This window comes from Martes martes (genome assembly GCF_963455335.1).
Source record: "Martes martes genome assembly, chromosome: 4".
Taxonomy (NCBI): domain Eukaryota; kingdom Metazoa; phylum Chordata; class Mammalia; order Carnivora; family Mustelidae; genus Martes; species Martes martes.
In genome coordinates, this window is record NC_137891.1 from 32,447,534 (window position 1) to 32,461,573 (window position 14,040).

At 38.0% G+C, this 14,040-nt stretch overlaps 1 protein-coding gene across 1 annotated transcript in view; it reads right to left on the reverse strand.

The window, feature by feature from the left end:
* Positions 1 to 13,787, reverse strand: part of LOC308341579 (zinc finger protein ZFPM2-like) — a gene marked incomplete at its 5' end in the record, with an annotated part of 207,797 nt that extends 194,010 nt beyond the window's left edge. Inside the window, 2 exons of the mRNA XM_080801631.1 lie at positions 13,372 to 13,530; positions 13,727 to 13,787. Of these exons, the coding sequence (XP_080657757.1) occupies positions 13,372 to 13,530; positions 13,727 to 13,787 (220 nt within the window). The remainder of the gene's footprint in view (positions 1 to 13,371; positions 13,531 to 13,726) is intronic.
* Between the last annotated feature and the right edge of the window lie 253 nt (positions 13,788 to 14,040).

Consider the following 14,040-nt stretch of genomic DNA (forward strand, 5'->3'; position numbering starts at 1 on the left):
TACAGACATAGGTAGCATGACAGATCTAGAGTTCAGAATGACAATTCTCAAGGTTCTAGCCGGGCTCGAAAAAGGCATAGAAGATATTAGAGAAACCCTCTCCGGAGAGATAAAAGCCCTTTCTGGAGAAATAAAAGAACTAAAATCTAACCAAGTTGAAATCAAAAAAGCTATTCATGAGGTGCAATCAAAAATGGAAGCTCTCACTGCCAGGATAAATGAGGCAGAAGAAAGAATTAGTGACATAGAAGACCAAATGACAGAGAATAAAGAAGCTGAGCAAAAGAGAGACAAACAACTACTGGAACACGAGGAGAGGATTCGAGAGATAAGTGACACCATAAGACGACACAACATTAGAATAATTGGGATTCCAGAAGAAGAAGAAAGAGAGAGGGGAGCAGAAGGTATATTGGAGACAATTATTGGAGAGAATTTCCCTAATATGGCAAAGGGAACAAACATCAAAATCCAGGAGATGCTAAGAACGCCCCTCAAAATCAATAAAAATAGGTCCACACCTCGTCACCTGATAGTAAAATTTACAAGTCTTAGCGACAAAGAGAAAATCCTGAAAGCAGCCCGGGAAAAGAAGTCTGTAACATACAAGGGTAAAAACATTAGATTGGCAGCGGACCTATCCACAGAGACCTGGCAGGCCAGAAAGAACTGGCATGACATATTCAGAGCACTAAACGAGAAAAACATGCAGCCAAGAATACTATATCCGGCTAGGCTATCATTGAAAATAGAAGGAGAGATAAAGAGCTTCCAGGACAAACAAAAGCTGAAAGAATTTGCAAACACCAAACCAGCTCTACAGGAAATATTGAAAGGGGTCCTCTAAGCAAAGAGAGACCCTAAAAGTAGTAGATCAGAAAGAAGCAGAAACAATATACAGTAACAATCACCTTACAGGCAATACAATGGCACTAAATTCATATCTCTCAATAGTTACCCTGAATGTTAATGGGCTAAATGCCCCAATCAAAAGACACAGGGTATCAGAATGGATAAAAAAACAAAACCCATCAATATGCTGCCTACAAGAAACTCATTTTAGACCCGAAGACACCTCCAGATTTAAAGTGAGGGGGTGGAAAACAATGTACCATGCTAATGGACATCAGAAGAAAGCTGGGGTGGCAATCCTTATATCAGATCAATTAGATTTTAAGCCAAAGACTATAATAAGAGATGAGGAAGGACACTATATCATACTCAAAGGGTCTGTCCAACAAGAAGATCTAACAATCTTAAATATCTATGCCCCTAACATGGGAGCAGCCAACTATATAAACCAATTAATAACAAAATCAAAGAAATACATCGACAGTAATACAATAATAGCAGGGGACTTTAACACTCCCCTCACTGAAATGGACAGATCATCTAAGCAAAAGATCAACAAGGAAATAAAGGCCTTAAATGACACACTGGACCAGATGGACATCACAGATATATTCAGAACATTCCATCCCAAAGCAACAGAATATACATTCTTCTCTAGTGCACATGGAACATTCTCCAGAATAGACCACATCCTGGGTCATAAATCAGGTCTCAATTGGTACCAAAAGATCGAGATCATTCCCTGCATATTTTCAGACCACAATGCTCTGAAGCTCGAACTCAATCACAAGAGGAAATTTGGAAAGAACGCAAATACATGGAGACTAAACAGCATCCTTCTAAAAAATGAATGGGTCAACCAGGAAATTAAAGAAGAATTGAAAAAATTCATGGAAACAAATGATAATGAAAACACAACAGTTCAAAATCTGTGGGATACAACAAAGGCAGTCCTGAGAGGAAAATATATAGCAGTGCAAGCCTTTCTCAAGAAACAAGAAAGGTCTCAAATACACAACCTAACCCTACACCTAAAGGAGCTGGAGAGAGAACAACAAAGAAAGCCTAAACCCAGCAGGAGAAGAGAAATCATAAAGATCAGAGCAGAAATCAATGAAATAGAAACTAAAAAAACAATAGAACAAATCAACAAAACTAGGAGCTGGTTCTTTGAAAGAATTAATAAGATTGATAAGCCCCTGGCCAGACTTATCAAAAAGAAAAGAGAAAGGACGCAAATAAATAAAATCATGAATGAAAGAGGAGAGATCACAACCAACACCAAAGAAATACAAACAATTATAAGAACATACTACGAGCAACTCTATGGCAACAAATTTGACAACCTGGAAGAAATGGATACATTTCTAGAGATGTATAAACTACCACAACTGAACCAGGAAGAAATAGATAACCTGAACAGACCCATAACCAGTAAGGAGATTGAAACAGTCATCAAAAATCTTCAAACAAACAAAAGTCCAGGACCAGACGGCTTCCCAGGGGAATTCTACCAAACATTTAAAGAAGAATTAATTCCTATTCTCCTGAAACTGTTCCAAAAAATAGAAATGGAAGGAAAACTTCCAAACTCATTCTATGAGGCCAGCATCACCTTGATCCCAAAACCAGACAAGGATCCCACCAAAAAAGAGAATTACAGACCAATATCCTTGATGAACACAGATGCGAAAATTCTCACCAAAATACTGGCCAATAGGATCCAACAGTACATTAAAAGGATTATTCACCACGACCAAGTGGGATTTATTCCAGGGCTGCAAGGTTGGTTCAACATCCGCAAATCCATCAATGTGATACAATACATTAATAAAAGAAAGAGTAAGAACCATATGATACTCTCAATAGATGCTGAAAAAGCGTTTGACAAAGTGCAGCATCCCTTCCTGATTAAAACTCTTCAAAGTGTAGGGATAGAAGGCACATACCTCAATATTATCAAAGCCATCTATGAAAAACCCACCGCAAATATCATTCTCAATGGAGAAAAACTGAAAGCTTTTCCGCTAAGGTCAGGAACACGGCAGGGATGTCCGTTATCACCACTGCTGTTCAACATAGTACTAGAAGTCCTAGCCTCAGCAATCAGACAACAAAAAGAAATTAAAGGCATCCAAATCGGCAAAGAAGAAGTCAAACTATCACTCTTTGCAGATGATATGATACTATATGTGGAAAACCCAAAAGGCTCCACTCCAAAACTGCTAGAACTTATACAGGAATTCAGTAAAGTGTCAGGATATAAAGTCAATGCACAGAAATCAGTCGCATTTCTTTACACTAACAACAAGACAGAAGAAAGAGAAATTGAGGAGTCAGTCCCATTTACAATCGTACCCAAAACCATAAGATACCTAGGAATAAATCTAACCAAAGAGGCAAAGAATCTATACTCAGAAAACTATAAAGTACTCATGAAAGAAATTGAGGAAGACACAAAGAAATGGAAAAATATTCCATGCTCATGGATTGGAAGAACAAATATTGTGAAAATGTCTATTCTACCTAAAGCAATCTACACATTTAATGCAATCCCTATCAAAATCCCATCCATTTTTTTTAAAGAAATAGAACAAATAATCCTAAAATTTATATGGAACCAGAAAAGACCTCGAATAGCCAAAGGAATATTGAAAAAGAAAGCCAAAGTCGGTGGCATCACAATTCCAGACTTCAAGCTCTATTACAAAGCTGTCATCATCAAGACAGTATGGTACTGGCACAAAAACAGACATATAGATCAATGGAACAGAATAGAGAGCCCAGAAATAGACCCTCAACTCTATGGTCAACTAATCTTCGACAAAGCAGGAAAGAATATCCAATGGAAAAAAGACAGCCTCTTCAACAAATGGTGCTGGGAAAATTGGACAGCCACATGCAGAAAAATGAAATTGGACTATTTCCTTACACCACACACGAAAATAGACTCAAAGTGGATGAAGGACCTCAATGTGCGAAAGGAATCTATCAAAATCCTTGAGGACAATGCAGGCAGCAACCTCTTTGACCTCAACCGCAGCAACTTCTTCCTAGGAACATCGCCAAAGGCAACAGAAGCAAGGGCAAAAATGAACTATTGGGATTTCATCAAGATCAAAAGCTTTTGCACAGCAAAGGAAACAGTAAACAAAACCAAAAGACAACTGACAGAATGGGAGAAGATATTTGCAAACGACCTATCAGATAAAGGGCTCGTATCCAAAATCTATAAAGAGCTTATCAAACTCAATACCCAAAGAACAAATAATCCAGTCAAGAAATGGGCAGAGGACATGAACAGACATTTCTGCAAGGAAGACATCCAGATGGCCAACAGACACATGAAAAAATGCTCCACATCACTCGGCATCAGGGAAATACAAATCAAAACCACAATGAGATACCACCTCACACCAGTCAGAATGGCTAAAATTAACAAGTCAAGAAATGACAGATGCTGGCGAGGATGCGGAGAGAGGGGAACCCTCCTACACTGTTGGTGGGAATGCAAGCTGGTGCAACCACTCTGGAAAACAGTGTGGAGGTTCCTCAAAAAACTGAAAATAGAGCTACCCTACGACCCAGCAATTGCACTCCTGGGTATATATCCTAAAGATACAAACGTGGTGCTCCGAAGGGGCACGTGCACCCGAATGTTTATAGCAGCAATGTCCACAATAGCCAAACTGTGGAAAGCGCCTAGATGTCCATCAACAGATGAATGGATAAAGAAGATGTGGTATATATACACAATGGAATACTATGCAGCCATCAAAAGACATGAAATCTTGCCATTTGCGACGACGTGGATGGAACTAGAGGGTATCATGCTTAGCGAAATAAGTCAATCGGAGAAATATAACTATCATATGATCTCTTTGATATGAGGAAGGGGAGATGCAAGGTGGGGGGGTTTGGGGGGAGGTAGGAAAAGAAAAAATGAAAAGATGGGATTGGGAGGGAGACAAACCATAAAAGACTCAATCTCAAGAAACAGACTGAGGGTTGCGGGGGGGAAGGGGGACGGGAGAGGGTGGTGGGGAAATGGACATTGGGGAGGGTATGGGCTATGATGAGTGCTGTGAAATGTGTAAACCAGATGATTCACAGACCTGTACCCCTGGGGATAAAAATACATTATATGTTTATTAAAATAAAAAATTAAAAAAAAAAAAAAAAAAAAAAAAAACATGGCCTCTTCATTCTACCCAAAATATCACAGAGAAAATGTAAGAATAAAAGGACTTATAAATAAGTAGTTCTTCCTTATGGTACTCAGCTAAAATTAACGATTAATTAATTCAGTATCAGATTAAAAGTAAAAAAAAAAGCAACAATGTAGATGTCTTTTAATATCCAGATGCATATACAGATTATATAGTATCATTTTATTATTATATTATGTATCATATATATAGTACCAGGAAATTAAATAAATTCTTACTCTTCTTTTGACTTTCAACATTGTAGGAAAAACAACAAACTATAGTAAATTTTTCAACTTAACTAAATTGAAATTTAATTTGCCTTACTAAAACTTAGGCAAATATCTCTTGACATCTTATGTAGTCCAGGTAGAAGTGGAATGAAATACACTTTATTACAATATGAATTTATTTTATAAATAATGAGAGGATTAGGTAATTAAATATCTTATCAAGTCTTAACATATTTCAAAAATATCGTTAGTAGACTGCACACTGCAGATATGTTGGTGGTCAGTTTACAGACAAAACAATAACTTGAGTTTATAATATGCAAAAAAGTAGTCTATATTGTCATACATGATTCATATAAATGATATCATCATGAATCATGTCAACACGGCGTAGAATCAATCATTTTAATTTTGTCGAATTTATTATGATGATATATCTGGGATCAGAGATGAGGTAGACAAACAACGCTTGATCTGACCCTCATATATAAAACACAAGTAAGTCATGTACAAAATTTATATACCCTCTGGTTCCATCAAAACCAAGAAAATGCTGAGTTCCTGTAAGAACAAACTGCCTTCAAATGCTCTCTCATTTTTTCCAATAATTGTGGTTTAAGAAAAAAATCTATCTAATTCCCAAAAAAAGTCTGTTTGGGGGATTTTAAGATGGTCACAAAAGGGTGATACTACAATGTCCTAGGTATTATTTTTTCTTCCAATCTCAGAAGACAAAAATAGTACAAGCCCAACATAAATATGGCCTCTATTTCTATATTTTAAAAAGAATTCCGTTCCATTTTGCATTGCTAGATGACTTATGTAAGAAAAATGTAAGGATTTTAAAATAATGTAAAAAAGAAAAAAAAAAAAAAAGAAGAAGTCCTGGATCCAGGAAAACAGAGTTTGCCAAGGAACAATAATGTCATGTGGAGGGAGGGGGAGGTGGTGCAGAAGGGAAGGGAGGTCCGTGCCAAGCAAAGCTGGGGGCTGTTCAATCAGCTCTATCGAGCCTCCATCAGTGTCTCCACTCCAGCCAAATCCAGAGAAAACAAGGAGTCAAAGATTCAGGTCAATAAGCTTATAGGCGATTTGCACAAACAGTTCCTCCAGCAAGGTAAAAAACAAAGTCATATTGGCTTTTCTTTTTTATGCCTTCTCTTTGAACTCCCTGGTCCAAACACACCCTGGAAATGTCAATGTTATATGCAAGAATTTTAAAAGCTCAGCTTCTTAATCCCGTTAAGAAAAAAGGAACCAAGTTGCCTGTAAAGATCGCCTTCTTCATTGCATTCAAAGTGATTATGGTAGAGCTGCCTTTTGCAGATTCTGATTCTAGTCGCCCAGGCATCAGAGGAGGTGAAAACACGTCATTAAAGGCAGAAGGGAGGAGGAAAGAAAGCATCATGATTGAGAAGCATTTATGGAAGACAAGTAAATAGACTTTCTGAACTAAAAATAGTAATAATAAAATAAAAAGAAAATAGGAAACAAAACAGTGCATTTGTTTGACACTGGAGTGAATGAAAAACAAGCAGTTTCTATTCCCACAACCAAATCTGCATGAAGTGTGTTCTTTTTGCTGCTTCTTTTCAGTATGAAGGATCTAGATATAATACTTCTGTTGCTATACCTTAACATGGAAAAGGGGGATAAATGCCAATAATCTAGGCTTGGATTTGTTACCAAAGGGAAGTATGGCTTTTCCCTCAGTTATTTCTTTTCTTCTTTTTTCTTTTTTTAAGATTTTATTTATTCATTTGACAGACAGAGATCACAAGTAGGCAGAGAGGCAGGCAGAGAGAGAGGAAGGGAAGCAGGCTCCCTGCTGAGCCTAGAGCCCAACCTGGGGCTTGATCCCAGAACCCTGGGATCACCACCCGAGCCGAAGGCAGAGGCTTTAACCCACTGAGCCATCCAGGTGCCCCTATTTCTTAATATTTAAATGAAACTACAGAACTGCATAAACTGAGAGAAAGAAAGAAGTGGAATGTGGGGGAGGGACATATCAATGAGTCTGGCAACCCATTGGCAGAAATAGTTAACCACGATGATGAAACCAAGGCTGAGCTTCACAGCTTCCAAGCTTTATCTTTCTGATACAAGGATGTGGTATTGTGGAAGGGAGCAAAGTGACTCATACCATCCTCCAACACCCCAAACTGCTCTTCCGGAAACTACATTAATGAGCTACAGATGGAGTCTCATCAAGCCCCTGGCTAAAGGGAGGATTCTGATTGGGGTTATCTGTATCTCCTGACAGCTTCCCCAAATTGCTTGTTCCCATTTCCTACTTGAACCTTTACTTTCTGCAGGCCTTTCTCTTCTAGGTATAAATAAACATGCCGTGACCATGCCTCTTCTGCCAGTTCCAGCTCAACTCCTCTCTGTGGCTTCCCCAAGCCTTCCATGGTGGTGGGAATCCAACAGATTCCTAGAGCAAGTTGCACAGGTAGGACTATGCCTCTCCTACTCCCCAGCTCTCTGCTGTCCTCTTCTGGCTTCCTGCGACACTGGCTTCACAGGTAGGGCAGTTTCCACCCAGAGTACGGGGTACTGGGAGCTCACTCCCTTCGCCTGGGACTCTGGTCAAAGTTCACCTTCTCCATCACTCTTATAAAATCTCTCTCTCTCCCTCTGTCCCCCTTTTCCCCCTTCTCTCTCTCACTCTCCTCTCTCTATCACACACAATCATTCTATTACCCTTACCTGTTTAGCTTTTCTTCATAGTCCTCAACGTTACCCATCATATTATACAATATGAGTTTGCTTATTTACTGTCTCTCTTCCTGAGAATGAGATTGACTTTTGTCTACTGCTGTATCCACAGCACTGAGAAGAGGGTCTGACACATACCAGATGCTTACTTTATGGGTTTAGTTGAATTGAATTGATCTATTGAGCAGAATTGGAAGCTTCTGCCACTCTAAGTAAATTTCTGTTTATGTTTGCTTTTGGGGTGCTATTAATCACTTCTGGGCTAGAGTTAAACCCAAGCTGAGTAACTCAGGTTTTATTCTAGTTCTTTAATATGCTATGCATTTTTCTATTTTAAAGTTTCTTTAAAATAAGAATATAACCTTTAATTTCCGCAAACAACCTGTGTCAAATATTTTTGAATGTGGTAAGAATGTCCATTGTTACACTGTATCAGTCACCTTATTTTATGGATTTCCATTGTGCTCCCTTTTTTCAACCTGAATCCTTCTGGATTGAACACATCTAATATTAATTCATCTGCCTAGGTAAGTATTTCACCCAGTGATTTCTCTGACCATTCTCCATACATAGATCCTATGATTCAAAGTCGGGTTTGTTTCTCTTCCAAAATCAACTTTGATGGCATCATTTTCCCTTTCAACTTTTGTTTAGAGATGATGTCACCAGGAATACTTTGGAGGGACCCTCACTACCTTTTCTAGATAATCATAATTCAAAGTTCACTGACACACTTTCTTTGGAGTTTTCTTTTTTTAAATGACAGTATGTTCTCCTAGCCTACAGTGATATAGACCTGCACTTCTCTTCCTGTTCACATATCCTGTGACATTCTGTTGGAATGTAACCCAAGACATGTTTATTTCGTTTCAGTCATTAATAAACTTGGGCATTTCAATGAATGAACTCTTCCTGCAAATAATTAATAATAGTGAACCCGTTTAAGAACTGCTCCATGTCACCCCCACCAGGAAACTTACTGTCTCTGAGTTTATCCAAGAATCCCACCTGCCAGCGGTAACATAAGGAACACTCTCCCCCGGTTGCTCTCCAGACCACTTACGTTTCAATTGATATTAGTTTGCTTAGTTCTGAACATGCACTGATGTACTTCCATGTTTACTATATAAACCAGAAGAAAGGCAGAAAACAAATCACTGAGGCATATAACCCAGCACCACAGGAAATGTGTAGCACTTATGGACCCAGCCTTGATGTCTTCGTCATGTGTAAATTCAAGGAAATAATTCTTGCTTGTTTCCTTCCTCTCACAGATACTGTAAGGCAAGATGCCAAATGATCTAAACTCACTGCACAAGAGGAGGAGGCAAATTATAAGTATCGCTTTATATTTTGTTGAAATTCCTGAAATCTAAGGATGGCAAGCAACTTTGAGAAGAGCATCTTTTAACAGAGTTCATTTCATTCATTTGGAAGATGAGAAATAGATGTGAAATAGGCAATGAACAGAAAGTAACAAGTGACATAAGAAACTTCAACAGAATTGCCAGGTTCCAACTTTAGGCCTGCAACTCTAACAAGGGTTTATTAAAGGTGATCTTTTCCACTTTTAATTGTGAATATTTATGACTTAGACTCATCTGATTAAGAATTTCACACATTTAATGTTGACATAAAATTCTGACCAACATTTTGACATTTCTGTGGAATATTACATTATGAGAGTGATTTGAGTCATTTTTAATCACATATTCTATAATGACTAGCAATAATATTAATAAATACTTCGAGACTTACAAAAAGGCCTGCCCTTTGGCAACAAGGAAATAGACAATATCCATATAGAGCTGAGGAAAATACCACAACAATAAGAGCAGAATCATTTTAAATACTGAAAATATCCTGTATAATGCAGCTCAATTTCAAAAGTAGGAACATTTACTTATGAAAAGTATGTCTTCATAGACGTACAAAAGCAGGGAGTTTTTCCTTACTTTTTTTTGAATAAAAAGGAAAGTTACAACGGCATAGGATTGTTTTTATACACAACACAGTTGCTAAGATACAAATGAAGACAGACTATAACTGTATGTGTATCCTCCGTATCCTCCCCTGACTGTCCGAACACCTTGCTTGGAACACTTATGTATGGTATTTTAACCATGCTTTTGTGATCTGAGTTTTTAAACCACTATCTTTTGTTTAATACAAAGAAAGCATTTGATGTTCTAAAGTGTTATCCCTGGAACTCCATAAAGAAACCATGTCCTTCTAGATCTTAATCATGGCTAGATCTTTAGCAGAAGAAACTTTCCAAAGACTCTAATTCATTTTCATATATATGTATACACACACACACACACACACACACACACACACACACAATTTCTATGTTGTTGTAAATAACATTAAAATATTTTCTTTTTTTTTTTTTTAAGATTTTATTTATTTATTTGACAGAGAGATCACAAGTAGGCAGAGAGAGAGGAAGGGAAGCAGGCTCCCTGCCGAGCAGAGAGCCCGATGCGGGGCTCGATCCCAGGACCCTGGAACCATGACCTGAGCCGAAGGCAGAGGCTTTAACCCACTGAGCCACCCAGGTGCCCCAACATTAAAATATTTTCAAAAAATATGTTTCATCAGTGAGTCCAAGCTGAAATTATTTTTCTTCAGAACATTTCTTATATGCTGCTTCATCATGATGGTGGTGGTCTCATTAACCACTGAAATACTTACACTCTTTTAATGCTAAACCTATCTCCTTCTCTGCGACTGGGAAGAAAACATGTATCACTGAGACTAAAACATGAATTTCTACAGAAAGATCAGTTTCTAATTTTCCGGAGAGAAAATTTTCTCTTCCGATTGTAGCTAATCAACTTAAGTGAAAAATGGATGGAATTCCTACTATGACCTCAAGGGGATGTAGTATCGGTCGAAGAGCTGGCTCTCTCTTCCGCCAGCTCCTACTGACTGCAGTGAAAATCTTCTGGTCTCACATTTTATGAGAGTAAAATAATGAAATTCTTTTCCTATTAAATAAGGCGACAGCAGTTTGTAATAGTTATAGTCATATTTATCCTGCGAAAATTATATGAGAAAATGAAAATTCTTATTTCCGCCTCTCATTACTTTCTAATTTCAAACTAAACATTAGGAAGTTATGTTTTTAACATATGACACATTAATTGTATATTTATTTATAATTTTACATCAATTTGTATTTTAATAAATTTAATTATATATATTTTCTCATAAAATACTAAAATACTACTAACTTAAAACTTGGAGTTCTATATTCTTTTGTTAAGCGTAGCCCTTAATCAATGATCGGCCCAGAATGTAATCTAGTAATACCTATCACTACTGCTTCTCTGGAGTAATTAAATGGACAAAAATGTCCGAGTCCACATACTAACTCTTTTTACAAGAACAAGAATACGTGGTACATGCGAACTCTTGGTTCCTTCCCTTTACTGTAATCCTATAACATAAGGCAGGTTCTCTACAATGCATTTAAAAATATACTTCCTGGGGCGCCTGGGTGGCTCAGTGGGTTAAAGCCTCTGCCTTTGTCTCAGGTCATGATCCCGGGGTCCTGGGATCGAGCCCCGCATTGGGCTCTCTGCTCAGCGGGGAGCCTGCTTCCTCCTTTCTCTCTCTGCCTGCCTCTCTGCCTACTTGTGATCTCTGTCTGTCAAATAAATAAATAAAATCTTTAAAAATATATATATATATATACTTTCTGACAAAGAGGGACCATGGAATCTTTTCAAATATAGATTAAAGCACTTCTCATTTCTAGCCAGCTTTTACATGCAATGCTGTGGTTACTATAATCTTAGTATATGTGCTGCCGAAGCGAGCACTGTGGCTACTATAATCAAAAAATAATTCTAATACCCAGAACAACTACAGAATACATTAATTGGCCTAAAGTCTAAGTCAATACTACCAGAAAAGAACTACTCAGTCCATTCCATTCTCATCTTCAACCAAAAGCCTCCAACATGGGAAACAAAGGCCACATTACAAAGTCACCTTGAGGTCTTCAAGAGTGAATGGTCAAGGAGGTTTTCTCAACTCCAGGGCAGCCGGAGGCTAGTGCCACCATTCCATCTCCACAGTTGTTCGGGTTCTACTGACCACAGGAATGAGAAGTGGCTGACGCCTTTTGTTTCTAACACACCAGCAACAGGAGAAAGTCAAACTGGAATTTTAACAACGTACATCAAATGTATATGTGGCCCCTGAGATACGGGTATTGGTGGGGTTTTGGGAAGCTATATCATCATTCTTAATTTCAGACTGTCAAGTCTGATCAAGAAACTTACACACGTTAAAAAACTTGGCTTCACATAATTTCTCTGCCTAAAAAAAAAAAAAACGGACATCCAAAAAAGCGGTACATAACACAAACACAGATATGGAGATAGATGGTCATGCCCTCTAGGACATGGTCATGGTAAAATCAGCAAAAGGAGCTGTTCAAAGCATTAAAGTGACCCAAACACTTATGAAACTATGCGCTGGTGCAGGAGGTGACAGAAGACTCATCTCACTTACAAAGAAAACCAATAAGAAAAAAAAATTTTTTTTTAAATCATGAGAAAACTTAAATGCACTTTTGGAAAAAAGCAAGCGAGTACACATACCCAATGAAGATACCGTTACTGGCAAGGCCGCCTGGCTCTAGGTCAAGGGTGGAAATAAACTGAGATACATGGTCTCAGGTATTTCTTCCAGAATAAGGTTAATGTGTTAAAAGAGCATCTAGGATGGGAAAAGAGTGTGTATTTTCTTACTTGACAGTATCTTAAAAAGGACCATCCTCCGTTTTGAAAGTCAATGTCAAATAGTTAAAGCACTCCGTTGTGTTTTGTTTTGTTTTGTCTAATTTGTTTTTTATTAAGTAAACTCTAAGCCCACCGTGGGGCTCAAACTCCCAACCCTGGGATCAAGAGTCACATGTTCTTCCGAATGAGCCAAGCAGGTGCCCTTTAAGCATTCAGTTTCTAAAAGTTGTGATCCAGAAGCTTGGGCTGGGACTATCTGCCCCCTTCAGTGCTTATACTCAGTGCCTTGCAAACAGCTGACATTCAATAAGTACTTGCAAAAGAATAAATGAATACATGAGAAACATAAAATGTATTAGAAGTAACTGCCCAATCAACACGAAAATATTTTTTAAGTATGCAAAATGACTTATTAAAGTGGAATTACTTCTCTTAACCCTCAACATAGCATTTTGTGTTTAAAAAATTCTGCGGGTAGTTTCAGACTCTCGAATGACGTTATCTTGCACACTTGCATCACACTCTTTCAGTGCGTTTTTTTAAACTTTACAAAATCATCTGAGCAAACGGACGCACAGATCGCATCTAGCCGTTAATGATTACCTTTGTTACAAAAGTAGTCCACTTCTTCACAGCTCAGATTCTCAGGCCCAAATTCGGTAGAAAAGCTTTCCTCCAACGGAAAGTCCCCTTTGGAGACGATGTCTGTTTCCTCCGAGGGACACTCTTCTTCTTCCTCTTCAATGGCATCTTCTAGCGGCCCTTGAAAAAGAATCAGGGACACTGTACCAAAAACATCCAAAGAAGATAGTGAAATAAAATCCTTTACTAGGGTCTTTTGATTATAGTGGTGAGAAAAAAAAAAAAAAATGTATTCTAGGAACGGGCCAAGCAGTATCAATCAGCAAGGGGACTCACACAAGATAATGCCACCTTCATATTCACGAGAAACAGTGACCTACAACAAGAAGTGGAAGGAAACCAGCGCCTCGACTTACTATGTAGAAAGCGATCGTCATCTTCAAACTTTCCCCACCCCCAACTCCAAACCCAAAGCTGTTGCTGCTGCTGCTTCCTCTTCTTTTTCTTCTTCTTCTTCTTTTTTTTTAAAAATTCTCTCCCGAAGAGCAAAACTGTGCACTTTATGTTCATTTGTTAGAATTAACTGCCTGGTAAAGAGTACAAGTCTCTTTTACATCGTTGTACAATTTTACCTGAGATTTTAATAAAGATTTAAAGTAATTGAATGCATTTTAATTGAACTGAGATTTT